We start from the raw sequence: 18,361 nt of genomic DNA, 5'->3' as shown, positions 1-18,361 counted from the left end.
GTGCTGGTAGCATGCATTCATTGCTGACATTTCAGAAATGTAGACATAAGCTGCTGAAATGACACTCTTAACAAATGAATGATTCATTTAAGTGGTCAAACTCAGACATCTGAAATCGTCCACATCTGAAAGAATATGAAAATGAATATGTCTCCTTTTATTGTAATCAAAGTCACTAACAAGCCAGTAATAGATCAGCAGCGTTTTAATGACGATCATTGTGTTTTGTCGACACTGTTAGTTATTTTGCTGTCAGTTTGAGTATTGATGAGGCCGAGCTCTTATCTCTGTTTTTGTTTGTTGTTGCACAGATCCCTCCGTCACATCACCACTCTTCCCCAAATATAAATGGCTCATTGAACAATCATCAGGAGCAAACCAATCAGCTGAGTCCAGAAGGTATGATCAGAGTAATTTTACACAGAGGGTTCAGAGTTTTTGTGAGTACACAAAGCCTGAAACAGAAAGTCTGGGCTCAATAAAGAAAACTGATAACCACCAGCATGATATCTGTTACCTTTGACTTGGATTTGACTTTTTTTCAAGCCAGCTAAGGCAAAGACAGCCTGGCTATGCTGCTAGATTTCAGCTTAGTTTTGTGTAACTTTAAGACTTGCTTGTTTATAACCTTTGTCTCTCGTCGGCAGTTAATGGGAACCAGCACTCGCATGCCTCAAGCATCTGTGAAAAATACAGAATTGGCAAAGTCATCGGAGATGGCAACTTTGCTGTGGTCAAAGATTGTGTGGAGAGGTAAGTGAAACCCGTTCGATCAGACTGGAAATGTTGGCAGTAATCTGCAGTGAACGCACAGCAGTGTCCCTCCTCCCCGTGTGCAGCTTATTGAAGTATGTGTCGCATTGTGGTCGCTGCCCAGTCAGACCGTTTGAGTCCTGATGACAGGCATTGTGCAGACAGAAATATCTCATGGATTAAACCCAGGAGTGATTTCACTTCATTAGCCTTTTTAATCTCAGTCAACACACAGACAGGGAGGTGGAGGTGACAAAGAGAGGCCTGTTGAGTGTGTGTGTGTGTGGAAGATGTCTTGCACCTTCCTAGAAAGGACTTATGGGAACACACTGTAAACAAACAATTTAGACTCTCAATTTCTTACCAAAATGCAGTGTATATGTCATTGAATAAACATTTGCACAGCTACTTTTTTGGAATCACACACACAAAAAAAAGAGTTATGTGCAAACTGAGACAATAGATCTACCAAATGACCCCAAAGACATTCACTGTTGGCTCTGGCCACACTCATGTTGGGTGTGATCTCATTAGCAAAAGCCAGGGAAGCACAATTATTTGGCCGATGTCGTTAAGCCGGGCTGTGCCTGCACGGTTTCACAGCTCACACTCTGCATAACAAAGTTTATTTGCTACAGCTAGAATTCCTCCCCTGTAACGATGTGACGCAGCGCTCCTGCAAAACCATAACCGAGCGTCTCCGGCGAGCACTCCATTTAAATTACAGACACTGCTGTAGCTTCACTGCTGTGTTCAGTGTTATCCCCTAATTGCACTGTTTCTGTTCAGGTCCACGGGGAAAGAGTTTGCCCTGAAGATTATCGACAAGACAAAGTGCAGCGGAAAGGTTCCACTTCTGTTCCTCTCTGCCTCCTCCTTTTATTCCTCCCTTTGCATGTGTCACTTTCAGTCAGACGTAAGCAGGGATCATATGTTGGTGCACAGCATGGTCACACCTGTGTGCCTCTGATGCTCAAAGCTCAATTAAGTAATATTGTTTATTCACACCCTTCTTCGCATTACCCTCATACTTTCACGCACTTACACAATGACACACCGGGATTTGCTCACGTTTGACGCACAACTCAGATCTTTTATTATTAGCACAACAACTGAGCGTAGACACCGGGGCGATTGCCAGCTCTGAGTGTGTGTGTGTGTGTGTGTGTGTGTTTCCTAGGAGCACCTCATAGAGAATGAAGTCGCTGTACTCCGGAAGGTGAAACATCCCAACATCATCATGTTGATCGAGGAGGTGGACACTCCCTCTGAACTATACCTGGTTATGGAGCTGGTGAAGGTGCAGTAGAGGCTGAGGGAGGAGCGGGTGGCTGAGGGGGGAGGGGTCGTTTCTCGTTTTGCTGTGTAAAACACAGTTTTCATATTTTCGCAGGGAGGCGATTTATTTGACGCCATCACCTCCTCGGCCAAATACACAGAGAGAGACGCCAGTATCATGGTGTACAACCTCGCCGGAGCGCTGAAGTACCTACACAGCTTGAACATCGTCCACAGAGACATTAAACCAGAGAATCTACTGGTATGCATTTACAAACATGCTGTATTTTGGGGTGGGTCTTACAACAAATCCAGATCCTCTGTGGGCTTTAAATGAGTATTTCATTCTAGGTTTTCGAGTACCCAGATGGCACCAAATCACTGAAACTTGGAGACTTTGGCCTAGCTACAGTAGTCGAGGGCCCCTTGTATACTGTATGTGGCACTCCTACATATGTGGCTCCAGAAATCATCGCTGAGTCAGGGTAAGCTGGACGCTTTGATGCAATATGCTTTAGTATTGTGCTGTTGTAATCAGCTGACTGGAGATTAAAAAGAAAAGAGTATTTTATAGCAGTGTACAATACAGCAAGACAAGCTACGCATACAGTACGTGGCAGCAGGCCCGTTTATGTGGTAATATGTACTGTTGTATCGTTACAGCAGATTAGAAACTTTCATTTGTCAAATGTCAAAATGTTTTTTCTGTATTTTTATGTCCAGAAAAATTTGCTTTAAATGATTTAGTCTTTTTCTGGCTCTGTTCTTACCCTCATTTCACAGTTACGGCCTGAAGGTGGATATCTGGGCCGCAGGTGTCATCACCTACATCCTCCTGTGTGGATTCCCTCCTTTTAGAAGGTACACAGTTTACATCGTTCAGTAAACAAACATGCAGAGGGATGTGGTTTTCAGTTTTAAACGTAGATATTATATAACAGGTGGATAACAGGTGATGCCATATTGCTACCATACTTTTTTGCCTAGATTTAATGAGCGAGGATGCTGTTCAAGTTCATTTGGTGTCAATATATCAATGACAAGCTAGCCGCGCCCTAAAACATGCTTTACTTTGTATTTACTTTTTATACTTTTCATAATCAGGGCAGACGTCAGATTTTTCTATCTCCTTGTTTTTCCACCCACAGGAGTCACCCCCTGCTGGCCATTAAAAAGAGTGCAGCTTAACTTTGCAGTCCTGAAGGCTATGCCGATCATTAATATACAGTCTATGACTTTGAGCAAAAAATTCAATCTTTTCTAAATTCTCAGCAGAAATTCAGCCACGTTGTCAGTTTGACTTTTATCACTGTCAGTTTGCTACATCTGTACGCTGTCGCTGATATTAGTCACTGTGTTAAGGATTGTGTAATTTGATTTACGTTAATGTGACCCGTATGTCATGTCTAGCACTTAATGTTTATGGCCGTAGCCATAAATTGAAACTCAAACTGAAAGGATTTTATTATGCAAAGTACAATACAGATGGTTTTTTCACAGTTTAGATGTATGTCGCGTTTGCTGAGTAATCCATTATAAATTCAGAGTTGTGTTTCTGAGTGTGTGTTTCTCCTTGAATATAGTGAGAATAACCAGCAAGAGGACCTGTTTGACCAGATCCTTCGAGGGCGACTGGACTTTCCCAGTCCTTACTGGGACAACATCACTGACTCGGCTAAGGTCAGGACCACTGATTTACACAATCCATATTTATTCATTAGATGACATTACTCTGGAGGGTTACGCTACCCAGTCTGTTGTTTAATCCTTACCCTTCTCTCTGCATTGGCTGCAAGAAGTCTGAAACAAGCCTCCAGCTATTTTAGTTCAAGTATACAAGAGTAGAGACTCTTATAATAGCTGCTTTCTGCTGAAGGACGCAGAAACCCCCTCAATTCTCTAAGTTAATGTCAAGTATTAAGGTGGCAGCCGGCACTCAGCGTGCAAGACCTAACTGCTAATTAAACACGCTTGTGTTACAGTGGCCTTGTCGCTGTAGACATGAGCACAGTTATTGATGCCACACCATGAGGCAGCGTGGCGTAATGGAGCTGTAGATCTAAGAGAGCACAATTTTTCTGGGAGCAATATATGCATACGCGACTTCGTGAGTGCACATGTGCACAAATGGTCATTATTTATATTTTAAAAAGCGGCTCTTTTAGAAACATGTTTACAGTTTATTGCAATCCAGAAACCAGCTTTGACAGGAATATATACATTTCCAGTTTTTTGTTGAGATAATATTTATTTATTTATTTTCCTCCCAATAAAGCAGTTAAAACAGATAAACTGCTCCAGAAACAAATAGCATAAAGCTGTCAGTTTTCACCATGCTTGGTTAGCATGGTGTATCCATAAATTGTATAAATACATGAGACGGATACAAATATATGCTAATAGTACATAAAGTCCTGTAATTTACTTCTTGCACAGTATTTTAGTACAATTACCAGCACTCTAAGCAATAGTAGTTGTCAAATAATGACAGAAAAATACTCAAAAGGCTACTAGCAAGAAGCTAACTAGCAGTCATCTAGGGGCAGCTGCCAACCCTTACTAACACTTAATTTTAAGATTTAAAGTGTTTAAATCAGTGAGTTATATCACGCACAGTTACTATGAAGGGGTAAAATAACTAGAGTGACCAAAACTGCTCTCTGCAACATGCTGTAGATCATGTTTCTGTTTGCTGTAAAGTTGCGTATTTTGACATTGGAGTTTATGGAGATCGGTTCACTTTTTTGAGCTAGCATCAAGGAGCTGTAGTTTATACTTCTTCCACACTTTAATTTTCATTTTAACTCAAAGCCCACTTGATTAGTTCAAGCATACACCCACCTGATTCTGTGTATTGGTATTTATCAGATGGACTGAAATGCGACTATACATGGATGATTTTGGCCCGCGGGCAGTGTTGCCAACTCCTCAGTAAGGAAAATCGCTATTGGCTGTCCTAAAAGTCGTTAGAAGTCGCTAAATGACGTCATTGCCGAATTTGCATAATTGGTTATGCTAATGTAATTGTTATATAACAATGTTATAAAAAAAACATTGTGGAATAGACATAAAGTGAGTAAAAAATGCCCTAAATGGATTTAGAGTTTATTTAGAACTACAAATTAAATTTCTTTTAGCAATTATTGTTTTTTTTAATGTCACAATTCCAACCCTACTCCTCTATCCGGGCTTGGACTGGCAAAACTGACCCGAAATAGGCACTCTGGTGGAGTTACTTTGTGTGTGTGTGTTTATAAGTAGTTTTAAACCTTGTGATCCACAAAACAACATAACAGTAAAAGAAGAACTGAGTGTGTTACAGTCAGTGTGGGAGCAGCAGCTTCACTCATGCGCGCTTCATTTGCAGTTTGGACGCATAGGTGTGAACATCTCCTGCCCTGATAGCAGCTGGGGGAGGACTATCCTCCACCCGTGAGCGCTTTGGCATGGCCGAGGTGCCCATGGCAGCACCGCTGCTTGTTGAGAAGAGCAATACGCGTTTTCACGTCAAAAAGTCGTCATAAATAAGTCTCCAGTAACACCAGAAAAAGTCACCAGATTTGTCGCTAGTCACTTTTTAAAAATAAAGTCGCTAAGGGGGTCTGAAAACTCGCTAAATATAGCAAAAAAGTCGCTAAGTTGGCAACACTGCCCACGGGTTTGCTAGAACATCTTCATCGGTCACATGTCAATTTGGCACTTATTTCTTGTTACACTGCCACCTGGTGGCCAAAAACCCCCAGAAAAGACTTTAAGTCTAAAGGAAATTTATCTTTAATGCTGAACTAATCTAGTGTTGTGAAATGTTGCAGGAGCTGATTGGAAAGATGCTGCAGGTCAACGCTGAGGCTCGATACACAGCACAAGATGTCCTCTCACATCCATGGGTCACGGTACTCTAACACTATCTATATGAACACAGCCCGAGACTGTGGTCATTTGTTTCTGTGTGGATTTCAATATTGTGTGTTTGTGTGTGCCAAGGATGATGCAATCATGGAGAATAACATGAAGATGGAGGTGACAGGTAAACTGAAGACGCACTTTAACACCGCGCCAAAGCACAGCACCACCACAGCCGGGGTGTCAGTCATCATGGTAAGCACCTTGGAACGAGCCATGATTTGTTTCTTATTTCTGGAATATTTTTAAACAACATTTTGGTTTTGGTTTTTTTAATCCTGTAACTGTAATGAGATTACCTTTCAACGATCTCCTAAATCTAAATCTGCAACACTGATGTCTTGGTGTGGGTTTAGTTGTAAGTGACCCGGAGCCTGCAGTGGGATGAACATGTCAGGCCCTTTTCCAAGCATTTATTGCGTGATTGTGAATGTTTGACCCAAATACACAAGATTGCGCTCCTTTTTATTGGCTTGATCTCAGCCTAAGGTTTAGTTGACCACTGGGCCAAGAATTTCTGATCTCGTGTTCATCCAGGAAGACACGGATGAAGCCATAAGTCTTAAGACTTCAGAGACAGAAAAACACCATTTATTCCCGTAGTATGGGCAGCTCTTCATCTTGTCTCTTTCAAGCCTCATTTACATCATTTCCTGCTATACAGTTTGACTTCCTCTCCTCATCAGGTCACACCACCCATCAGCTGAGCACAGTCTCTTCAGTCTGTCTAAAGTGAAAGCAGGATGGTGGGGGTGGAGGAAGGAGAAGCTGTCTTTGATTAGAAATTTGATTTGGCACGCCTCTTCAAGCCTCATTCTGTTGTAAATCTCATTTGACAGTTTGAGGTGTAATTGCGGGCCCTGGCCTCGGCTCCTCCTCCTCCTCTTCCTCCTCTCCACGCTCTTCCTCCACCCTCATCCTCACCCCTCCCTCACACCTGACCCAGGACCACAGGGGACGCCTGGAGCTGAGAGCTGGGTACACACTTCTTACCACCGCCCCTCTTAACTCCCGTCATCCTCTCCAACTATCGCCCTTCCGCTCGCACTCTTCCTCCATCTACAACAACTCCCATCCCCACCCCCCAGTCTCCCTCCTCACCCTCCCTTCTCACCCTCCCTTTCCCTTCCTTCCTGCTTCATTCTCCGGCCCCCTGTTCCACTTCTTGGGCTGCCAGCTGCAGTGACTGCACTCACTAACACTGCCCTGGATTTAACCCCCTGACTCTTTGCACACGTGTCATTCTGCTCCTTCTATTCACATTCAGCTCCTTTTGTGCTGGTCACAACTTTTATGTGATATGATTGAAAAGAAAATGTTGGTTTTTCTTTGGGGGCGGGGTGTTGAATCATACTGTCACTGAGGTTTTTAATAGCATGTTTACACTGCCAGCGCAATGCAATTTGCCTCCTTCTCTGTATTTATTATGTCAGTCATCACATTTGTCTTAAAGTCAACTTTCTGTAACTGCTGATCTAATAAATCAATGATTGGCTGCTTAGCAGTCATTTCCATTTTTGATATTCTGGCGCCACCTTGAGGAAAAGCTTTGGAAGTGTGCCGGCACAAAGTCGTAGTTGCAGAGAAGGATCCAAAGTGTCTTTATGGCTTGGATGTAAGACTCCATTTGCGCATTTTAAAGAAATAGGGCCAGATTGTTCTGTGATGTCTTTGTTGTCTACAAATCCAACCAGAGAGCTTTTTAAAAACACCCAGTGATGTCTTATTAGATGGACGAGCACTTCTTTTAGCAAAGCTGCCTCAGAGAGGGACAATAATGCATTTGTTTAAAAGAAAAAAGGAATATTAACATTTTGTTTCAGCATAGTAACTAATTACAGTATCCATGTTTATAATAAGACAAGTGTAGAATACGTTTGGCCCACTTGAATAACTCTTCAGTAGTTATACAGTTGTGTATATCATAATCACATGGTCCCAGTCACATAACTGACCTCATGCAAATGAACCTAATTACTTCTAAAACGTTCCTGTTTCTGTTTAGTAGCACTTACTTCTCCAGCCTTTTGTTACTCCAATCTCAACTGTTTTCAGACACGTTGGAATAAAATTCAAAATGGACAAATATTTTTCACGGAACGAGCAAAGTGTCTCAGTTTAAACATTTTTGTGTTCTCTTATGAGATTAATTTGTGTTTTACCTACCAACCCAACTTTTGGGGAATTGGGGTCATACAAGATGCGCCGCTCCCTGCAAGTCTTTTTCCTATTTCGATCTGGAACGTACGTCACAGCACGCCACGGTCAAAGTTCAACACTAAGCCAAAGTTGTAGCGCGATCTGGAGCCGTCGTCACGTTGTATGTGTAAGGGGCGTTTTATGCAAGCAGATGTCTTTTTGAAATAATCCACCGTATCCGCCATAAAAAAAAACAAACAAACAATAACAAAACTCACCTGCAAACTATATCCATCATTTATATACAGTCTTTGTATGTACTCTCATTAAACTGCCTAATGGTGTTTTTATTAATCCAAACACTTAACTTCCAGCAATACCTTTAGCCAAACGATTGACCGTTTATTTTCTCCAAAGGATTTAGTTTTATATTTTGTACAGTTTCATTTGTTTGTCCAGATTATTAAATAAAATTCAAGCTATTTAATAATCATCATTTATTAACTCTTCTATCACAAATTATCTATTATAACTTCCTGCTCAGAAAACTGTGCTCAGTTCTTTAACTTCCACATTTCCCTCTGTGGTATGTGAACCCCTGTGTGGGAGTCAGTGATCTCTCACCCAGCAGCAGACTTTTGCCAAATAGACAACAGTTTATTGTTTGAGTGATTTCACTGGGATTTGTTAACAGTAATAATAATTTTTAAAAAAATCTAGAGTGATTACAGGCTTTTCTTTTAAAACTAAATCCACATTTAATCCACTCAGTCCTCTGATTGTTATGCAGCACTCGCTGACACTAACCCTTTCACAGAAGGTTTCACAGTTTGTTCCAAGTCAGTCCTCTGAAGGAGCCTTTTGGTTTGGAGTAGTTTGACTTGAAACGGCGCAGCAGCACTGAGCTGGAACAACTGTCCACCGGCTGTCATGCTTGTTGTGTTGACTTTTCTTTGTGAAGCTGTGAGTAAGACTAGTCTCTGTCCCTTTTTTGCTTCTTCCCCACCTCCCCCGCCACCTTCCTGCTTTTCGTCCCTCTGATTTAGCTCCAAGGCAATGGTATGTACTAACACGATGCTACGCCTCGTCTGTTCTGCTGCTGAGATTCAGCAAAAGGGCAAGTGAGGAACGTTACATTTACTAGTTTTGTCTTAAGAGTATTCTCAAGTACGTGTAATTTTGGTTGATTTATGTAAAAGTGAACCATTTAGGCATCTGTTCGGAAAAAAAAATAAAAAAGTAAAAGTTCCCTTTCTCATTTGCCCTTCGTCTGTACATAGAGTAGCACTTTGATGTGGTTTCTTCTCGTTTGGGTCCGTCTTCTGTGCAAAGCATACTTTCTTTTGGTGAATATCTTTCAGTTTTTTGTGTCCATTTATTTCCATTAGCTTATTTATTCATTGATTTTGTTTACTCACTGAAAACTGGGTCAGTAGCTCTGAAAAAAAGAAAAACAAACACAGAAGGATTATTTATGCTAAATGAATATGATTTCCCGAGATCAACCCGCAGTATCTCCTTCTGTTGTGACTGATGTTGCTGGATGCACACGCATCAAGCTGATGGTTTGTTTTGTTCCTCCAGAACACAGCACTAGATAAGGAGACCCTTCAGCTCACGGCCCGTTGTTGTCCAGGGCCACAAGCGGTGCCATGTTCGCCCCTGTTGCATGGCACTGAAGTCCCATCTGCTCTTCTGGACCAGCCGGTGTCACCATTTGCCAAAGTACCCGAATCTAACGAGCTGGCTTCACCAGAAACTGCTAGGGCTGACACTACGTCCAAATCTACACCTCCCCACTCTGATTCTCCGAGTGACAGCCACACATTAGCTGCTAAGCTTGACCTGCCCGCCTCTGCTCCTTTAAGTTCACTTCAGTTTTCTCCTTCACCCTCTGTTGAAACTTGTCCCATCAACTCTTTGCTCATTTCTTCCCCGCCACAAATAGAAACCTCCCCAACTGCTGCCCCATGCTTGTCTTTAGAGTCTACCTCACCCTCGTGTCCTCCTGCTGTTCTCGCATGCATAGCTCCCTCTGCACCCATCTCCCGTCCTTCCCCGGCATCTCTGACCGAACTGGCCACAAATGCTCCCTCTGCTTGTCCTACCAAACAAGCAGCATCTCAGCCTTCCTCACCCACTGTCTCCCCGATCCAGCCCGTTGTGTTATTCCCTCTCTCATCCCCAACAAAATGTGAGCCTTCCTCCCCCTCTCCTATCCATCCAACCCTGTTTCCCTCTCCTCCTTCCACACCTCTTAGATCCACCACTCCACCCTCTCCTTTTTGCCCTCCTTCTCCCATCCCTTTAACAGCCGAAGAACTTATGGAGAAGCTCTAAACACTTATCCCCCCGTCTCCTTTTCCCCATGAACATAAACAGAAACCATAGGATGAAACATCTCAATTAGCATTTCCTGGTAGATGTAAACTGAGCCAGTGACCGCTGTGTCCACGCCTTTTCCCCTCATATTCTTTTCCCGCTCGTTTTATTAGACAAAGGATATGAGGCATTTTCTGGAATCTGTTGATTGTATATATGTTTTTATTTATTAATTGAGGATGTTGAAAGGGAATGAACTGAATATCGTTCTTCTGAGTGGTTCGTCTTTTGAATTCATACACTACTTAGTCAGATTTCTTGTTTTAGCATCCCATTTGAATTCCCCTGGGCCCCCTTTTAAAGGGTTATTCAGTACAAATGCATAGCAAACTCCTATTGCTTTAGCAGAGAGGCTACTGTGTGTGATTCTGTATGCGTTTTTCAATCACTTCACCATATCGAAGTCCCAAATTTGCAGGACTGTCTACCTGTAGTAAAGTCATCCTGATGATAGTGGCCAATTGACAGTTTCATGCATTGTATGCAGTGTGTCGACAAAATAAAGGTGATATCTGCCAAAGTAGCACATGGCTAAGGAGTCAGAGAGTGTTTTAAACAGCTTTAGCTCTATGTGTGTGTTTGTGTGTAATATTGGGAATTATCAGATCTGCTGAAATTGAAAGAAATGGCTGTTCACAGGCAATTTTGAAGCTACGTCTACAGTAACATCCAAATGACCTCTAGTGCAGCAGTTCCCCAAATATTGTGTTCTGCAATTCTTCCAAAAGTGAGAAAAATAGTCTTAGAAAAATTGCTGTTTTAAGATCAAAAGTTTCCTCTTCTGCTCATCTATCCGCTTTATCATTTCTCAACTCCTTAGATTTAGTAGCCAATGTTAGTCATAAACAGAGTGCTGGTTACAATGTTTCTGCTCACAGCAGCACCCTGTAACTGAAACTGGTTGGAAAAAGAAGCATAAAATCTAATTTGTTTTTTTTTTTTTGTTTTTTTTTTTTTGTGAGCACAAAGTATAATTCTACCCTTCATGATGGACAGGAGGCAGACATGTGATGGACATGTAAAAACAACTAGCTAAAGGTCATTGCAGGTCCAGGCACTACTGAAGGAAAGTAATGTACTGCGCACGTGTACTTGAGTCATTAAAGTCTCTTTGTTTGAGTAGACGACTGCAACTTTCACTCATACGCTTTATTTGTATGTAGTGTGCTGAACTACAGCTGTGAGTACATGTAAAGAGAAGAAAGATCTGCAGGGTAACTTTTAATGAACCGAAACTCTCAATACAAACGGCTCTCAGGCGCGACTGTACTGTACAGGAAAAACATACTTGCTGGTATAATTTCTCCGGTCACCACTATGTCATGAGCTATGCACACTCAATGGCCACTTTGTTAGGTACACCTATGTTAAACTGCTGCAATTGCAACTTTGTCTGGTTTGAGTCTTGATTTTCCGCTTGATGTAAACAACATGGCATGGATCCATCCTGCCCCGTGTGGTGGTGTAATGGTGTGGGGATTTATTTATTTTGGGCTCTTTAGTACCAGCCGAGGTTATTATAGTTAACTAAACTAAAATAAAATTTTGAAAATTAATTTAAACAAAATTATATAGAAGGGATCTTTAGATTTAGTATTTGTTAGTCTGGTTAAAAAAATGTTATTACATCTTGCCTGATGTGGTATTAATGGACGTGTTTGAGACTCTGGATGAGAGTCAACAGCTTTAAAAAAAATATAGGATTTACTTTTTTTTTTAAATGACGAGAAAAATATGCCCTCCATACTGTACAATAATAATTAAAAAACTATAACTAACACTAAAACTCATCAAAACTAAAGTAAAATGAAACATTTTCAAACGATAAAAGCTCAACTGAAGGTGGTGCAGTGGTTAGCACTGTCGCCTCACAGCAAGAAGGTCCCAAGTTTGATTCCAAAGGGCCCGGGCCGTTCTGCGTCTGTGGGGGATCTCTCCCAGTACTCTGGCCTCCTCCCACAGTCCAAAGACATGCAGTTAGTGTTAGGTTAATGATTCTTAAATTGGTGCCTGTAGGTGTGAATGTCCAACTAGTAAGGTGTACCTAAAAAAAGTGTCCAGTGAGAGTAAAACTACATGTTCTGTTGGATTTAAAGGAATGATTAACCTGTTATGATTGAGTTTGGACCCGATCACAGGCCAACAGCCTTATAGATTACCTTCATCAAAACCAGATCTCACTCTCTGCAGCATAAAACCAAACAGAGTGACCTGTTTTGTCCTCGTTCTTAACTCCACAGCTGTTGTCAGCAGAGCCAAATCCTCCGCTGGTTTAGCACGATTCTTTTCACTGCATGAATACTTTCTGTTCACAAATTCAAGTTGCTACACGGCCTAATTTTTCCTCCTATGTACTGTATATGTAGTCAAAGTAGATTTTCATGCTTTGTTTTAACAGTTTGTAAAGCAAAAACTGTATGAGAAGAGCAAATGTATCAGTGGTTTTTATGAGGCACAGAGTGGTTGCTTTTAATGTCCCACTATTTTAGAGCGGTTCAGCAATAAAGACTTGAAATCAGTATTTGTTTTTGTGTTGTATGTGTGGGTTACCACTAGGGGGGGCTCAGTCACACCTTATAAAAGATACACCAAAGGATAATTCAGGTTATAAAATTCCATTTTATTGTCAGAACTCATCACACAAAAACACTCCAAACTGATTGGGGGAAAAAAAAAAAAAAAAAGGATTGGTTGAAAGATAAAAGTAGTTCCCGTGTTGCTGGAGATTCAAACCATTTTAGAAATGCAACTTTAAAGAAAGGAATGCTTCCTGAAAATCAAAGATGTAAGAGGACGACTGTCTAAAGATCAAAAGAATGTGTGTGATTAGCATTTAAGTACTGAATCACATCGCCACACGATCACTCATTCTGTGATGAAAAGAGAGAAAAAAAAAAATGTGAAATGGTAAGTCCCTCCCCCTCGCTGCTCCAGCTTTTACTGCTCATCTCACTGCTTTGGAGACTAGACTCAAAGTGGACTCTGTTGAGGTGGTATGAGCTGAATCCTCTGAGGCCATCACATACAATAGCCATGGTTTTGATTTTAGCAGGGGGAAAAATAAAACAAGATTCACTTCTTACTCAGTCATAAAGGAAATAAATCTTAAAAGGAGCTGAAAGCAGATTTTAACATTACAGAGTAAGTTTCATGTTTTTGATGTTCAAAGTATTAAATAATGCAAAGAGGTTGCACTGATGTTTTATGAGTAGTGAGCCATGCACACAAACATAATCTCTTAGCAAGTACGGAGATACAGAGGGAGTAAAAATTTTAAATATGGAGGACTACATTTAAACATTTTATATATAGTTATTTATATAAATGTATACTCCCTCTTGAATATCTTTCTGTCTGCTTCATCTACTCAAACACTTTATATCTATGTGCTGTGTTGCCAAAACAGGAAAAGCATGTTAAAATGAATGACAGCTTCATATTTATTCACCACATACACACCTACAGAAAAAAAATCATTCACCCTAAAGTACACAAATATTTGGATTTTTACGTCACAGAGAAATGATTCTCACCAACTTCCCACAAATCCCCCGTTTCTTATTTTGAGAAGAAAATAGACTCTTACAGCTAAAAATAGATTTGTTTTTAACCGTAAAGTAACGTAACCCCCACCCTAAGACTGGTATGAAAATTTTCTATCTGATCTACAAAATATAGCAATGCCCTTTTTAAAAATAGTTTGATTCTTTTGCAATAACAGGACAGGTTGGTTGTTTTTTTTTTTTCCTTCTTTCGTTACATTCAGGATAACAGGATATAGACAGAATAGTGCTTTTGATAAGAGTTCACACTTGCAACAGTTTGGATTTCCCCCGCCCCCCCTCAACTCTTGTCAGTCAAGTCGCTGCTGTTTTCACCCTCAGTATCTGGTCTGGTACTCGTGATGCCACCTGTTGAAGTCGTTGTAGAAGAGGACGATGCTTCCGGATGCCATGCCGGTTATGATGCACCTGAGGAATGTTAGGAGGGAACATTATGAGGCCGTGAAGGTGAGCTTAATGGTTTTTGCCTGCTCGCTTGAAGTGGAGGAAATAATTATTTTAATTTCGTAAGTTTGCTCACTTCCAAAAAAACAGTTTCTGACTTTTTTCATTTTAATGGAGAGAAACAGAAAATCAACCAAAAATCTAGAAAAAGACGTTACATAAAAGTTATATCCTATTGAGTGAAATAAGTATTCGATCCTCAACAAACTAACCAGAACTCTGGCTCCTACAAATTACAATCAAGCCATCAATTACACATACTCCTGACATCAGCTAGTTATGTGTATGAAGCACACCTGTCCACAGATTTCTTCTGTTCCAACCTCTCCACCACCACCTCTCCATTAAAATGAAACTACCATCAAAACTAGAGACTGTTCGTTTTTGTCCAAGTGAGGAAACTTCATATAAATATAGCCACTGTTGTATATATGCATGTGCTTTTGTTTGAGCGGGTTACCTTTGGTCATGTGACATGGCCATGGAGCGGATTCCTGCGTCACAGCCCGGATAGGTGAACAGCTGTTTGAGGTTGTGGACCTGCCAAACAGATACTACGCCTCCATCGCCGCCTGTCAGCAGGTATTGGCCATCACGGCTGAGGAGCATAGCCTGTGAAAGATGATCAGAGAATTTCCTTCTTAACTCTTTGCTTCCATCATGCAAAATCAATTATTTACCAGCGTCATCTGTTAAGTGTCCCACAAAGGTCAAACTCAAAGGTTTTCAACTTGGTGCCGTGTGCATAAATTGTCTCTGAATAAGCCGCTGATCTGGGGGCAGTTTGTCTCTACCGTCAAAGCAAAGCTCGTACCGCGAGGTCGAGCGATCCGACAAAAGATCTCAGGTCAGCGCCGCCATCCTGAGGGGCTTTTCTGCACACGGACCCCGACCCGCAACAAAGATGGCTCCCCACAGCGAGGCCCGGAGATTTACTCGTCTCATCTGCTTTTCCTGCAAACTGTAGCGGCCGAACGGGTCCCGCGGGATTCACATATACACAAATCAAGTCGTGTGCTGGAGTCTATTAAGGGCGCAGCGCATAGTGGAAGCTGAAACTGAACCAGTCGGGAGCATCAATCAGCAAGTAACCGTAGCCGATGAAATGACGAGGCAGAATGTTAAGTTCTAAAAGCAGCAAATGACACTAATTTAGAGCTTTTTGTCCTCTGCGGTTTTTGTGACATGCTTTGCGGCGATTCAGCGGGAGACGCTTCAATCAGCAGCCGCATGTGTGTTGAATTGGGCTCGCATTAAACGGAAAACTGAAACCTAAACTTGAACTTGGAACGAGTCATTTTCAGGAACTTGATTCGGTAAGGAAAACATAAATCACCCTTCAAGACCTGCAGCCTAATTAAGCAAAAATGTTTTGTATGTAAAGAGAAGGGGGGGAGAAAAAGCTTATTTCTCATTCAGGCACAAACTTGGATGTGAAGGCGCTCCCACACAGAGATACACAAAGCGGTCGCACAGTGATGCCCTGGATTCTCAGCTGGCCTTGAGAATCAATCCAAACTAATTGTCACGTTAGATCATCGTCATCGTGGCGTGCGAGCGAGCGAGTGCAGCTCTGGGTTGATTTGTGTGCTGTGGGTCTGCTTTGTGTGCACAGCAATTGTCTTGTGTGTCAACATTCAGAGTTAATCTGACAGCGGCGATAAAGACGAGTGCTCATTTCAGCGTGAGCCATCAACCAAACCACCACCAACACAATAACAGGTACAGGCTCTTAAGCCAAAACAGTGAGATGGAAGAGAGCAAAGTGCTCGGCGCAGTTTAGCCAAGATTTGAATGATATGGCCTAAAAGTTTGTGACCACAAGCAACATATTAATGTTCAATAGAGCAGAAGTAAAAGTAAAAGAACTATTTATCAGTTCTTATGCTGTATTAATGCAGTTGTGTATCTACTAATGGAGTCCATGACCTTACTGGAGCCCAGCAGGAGGCAGGGGAGCTGGCAGACATGTCAGCCTGGCCAGGTAGGAGGCTGCAGACAGACATTATAAATCAGTCCTTTGCCACTGGGCGGCCAAACAAGATGGCCGATGGCTCTGTGGGGGCTAAGATGGCTACCCGGGCTCGGATGACTAAAAAATGACTCCAGCAGAAACACATGCACTTTTAATGCCCATATTTCCTACTTCTTTCAGAGAACAGTGGGTGGATTCTGGGGCTGGAGAAGGTAAAAAGTTTAATTTATGGTGCCGTTAATCCCCCTGTTACACGGACGCAGGCAGCGAAAGAACTGCTGGAATGGTTACACTGCCTGAGTTATACTAGTACTTAAAAGAATGTAATCCATTCAGTATGGCTCCTGTCACCCGATTCTGCTATTAGACTAGGATGCCGACTGTTAGCCTGTCATCTAACCTCTGACTCCAGACCCCTATAAATTCACAGTGCATACACTCTCTCTCACAGTCTTCCTCTCCGTTTCTGAGTGTGTACTGCAGGCCAGGACAAACACTTATTTATACTGGAGCCCTACTGTGCAGAGGCTCCAAGGGCTGAGAAGATTGATTCTGGTATGTACCAGAGTGTACAAAATACTGTTGGAGTCTCAGACCAGGAGGGTGAAGCAGAGAGGGTGAGGCAGGCGGAAGGGAGGGAGTTGAGAGTCTTACAGCCTCACTCCAAGATATTAGGATTCTCCTAATGCCATCTGACACGACTGGAATTTACAGCAGCAGAGGAGAGCCGACAAGGCCGCCAGTAGCTTGAACTGTTCCCAAGTTTCATCTTCAGAAAGAAACCAAAAAACTGTGAAGCTCAAAAACCGTCTGAAGGACGCTGTTAGTTTCTCTTAAAGACACAAAGGAATTTTGGATCCAGCATTAGTTTCACAGGGATTGTAATGCACTCCGTCAGTATTTGAGTATATTTGTGGCTTTGTGTGGGAGCGGGGCTGGCTGGCAGGTTAGGAGCCTGGGCACAAGAGCTTTCTTAATAGGAAACAGGCACGCGGCTGCCTGTCAGAGCTAGCTTACATTTCCCAGGCCAAACCGGACACATCGGGTCGGGAAACTAAAGGCAGTAGTCGCTATCTTATGTCACCCGAGCCACGAGGGAGGAAATGTGGGAAATGGGGAATGTGTCGTCCCGCGCTGGAGGGTAGTTAATGGTGTTGGTGTCCAGAGCTGACCACTCCTCTGGAATGTTTTCCGCCAGCGTCGCCAACGCAATTTGACCTGACAACAGAGCTCCGGATCAAAAGAGGCCTTTCCTCTGGTGTATGCGGGTGAAAGGGAAAGAACAGATGTGAGGCTGTAAGTTTGTCCCGAGGCACAGCGACCTTTACCTCGCTCGCATCTAAAACCAAGACCGAGCTTTTAATCAGGGAGAGGACTTTCTATGCACACAGATGCACACGTGCAGGCGCATGTGTGTGATCGTGTCCTCACCTTGATGCCGTCTTCCACTTCCATGTGCCTCAGCAGTTTGCCGTTGACACTGAAGAGGCAAAACTGTCCCTTGTCATAATAGATAACGCAGTGTCCCTCGGTGGAGGACTGGATGAGGCGAGGCCGGAGGCAGCGCCCTGGTCCCTCCAGGGTCCGCAGCAGGTCCCCATTCATGGAATGGATCAGACAAGGACCCTCTATACACAGATGAGACGAGAGGTTAGAACAAATTAATCTGCAGCTTGATTTAAGCATTGATTGACTTTTTAAAGTTTATTTTTAGCTTATTTTTTTAATCTTTGGTGCAGTTGTACACCTATAGTAGAAATACTTATTTCTTATTTCTTGTTTATATAATTGCTGTTATTCCCACAGATGTCTGTGCATCAACTCTGAAAAAACATCTGCTCATACACAGCTCACATACTCTGCAGGTGTTCCTAATATAGTGGCCACTGAGATTTGTCCTTTGTCTGCTCCTGTGCATTGTTAG

The 18,361-nt window shown here is 42.3% G+C and overlaps 2 protein-coding genes across 13 annotated transcripts in view; one reads left to right on the top strand and one right to left on the bottom strand.

Moving 5' to 3' along the window:
* The window catches only part of dclk2a (doublecortin-like kinase 2a), a 45,170-nt gene extending 32,196 nt beyond the window's left edge, over positions 1-12,974 (top strand). For 2 of the 6 annotated variants that reach the window (XM_031752186.2, XM_031752184.2), the window contains exons 7-17: positions 312-399; positions 648-753; positions 1,543-1,600; positions 1,934-2,053; positions 2,147-2,293; positions 2,383-2,516; positions 2,815-2,892; positions 3,615-3,711; positions 5,844-5,924; positions 6,016-6,129; positions 9,658-12,974. In XM_031752186.2, the coding sequence (XP_031608046.1) occupies positions 312-399; positions 648-753; positions 1,543-1,600; positions 1,934-2,053; positions 2,147-2,293; positions 2,383-2,516; positions 2,815-2,892; positions 3,615-3,711; positions 5,844-5,924; positions 6,016-6,129; positions 9,658-10,413 (1,779 nt within the window). In that variant the 3' untranslated portion in view covers positions 10,414-12,974. Of the gene's footprint in view, positions 1-311; positions 400-647; positions 754-1,542; positions 1,601-1,933; positions 2,054-2,146; positions 2,294-2,382; positions 2,517-2,814; positions 2,893-3,614; positions 3,712-5,843; positions 5,925-6,015; positions 6,130-6,620; positions 6,735-6,773; positions 6,913-9,119; positions 9,133-9,657 lie in introns of those variants that run through there. The other 4 variants (XR_005613454.1, XM_031752188.2, XM_031752185.2 and 1 more) reach the window with 4 other exon arrangements.
* An 80-nt stretch (positions 12,975-13,054) lies between these two features.
* The window catches only part of lrba (LPS responsive beige-like anchor protein), a 173,125-nt gene continuing 167,818 nt past the window's right edge, over positions 13,055-18,361 (bottom strand). For all 7 annotated transcript variants that reach the window (XM_039612938.1, XM_039612940.1, XM_039612941.1 and 4 more), the window contains 3 exons: positions 17,869-18,065; positions 14,923-15,074; positions 13,055-14,426 (listed from right to left, as the gene is read on the bottom strand). In XM_039612938.1, coding sequence (XP_039468872.1) covers positions 14,336-14,426; positions 14,923-15,074; positions 17,869-18,065 — 440 coding nt within the window. In that variant the 3' untranslated portion in view covers positions 13,055-14,335. The remainder of the gene's footprint in view (positions 14,427-14,922; positions 15,075-17,868; positions 18,066-18,361) is intronic.

This window comes from Oreochromis aureus, linkage group 6, assembly GCF_013358895.1.
Source record: "Oreochromis aureus strain Israel breed Guangdong linkage group 6, ZZ_aureus, whole genome shotgun sequence".
NCBI classification, from domain to species: domain Eukaryota; kingdom Metazoa; phylum Chordata; class Actinopteri; order Cichliformes; family Cichlidae; genus Oreochromis; species Oreochromis aureus.
This window is presented reverse-complemented; position numbering and strand designations above follow the sequence as displayed.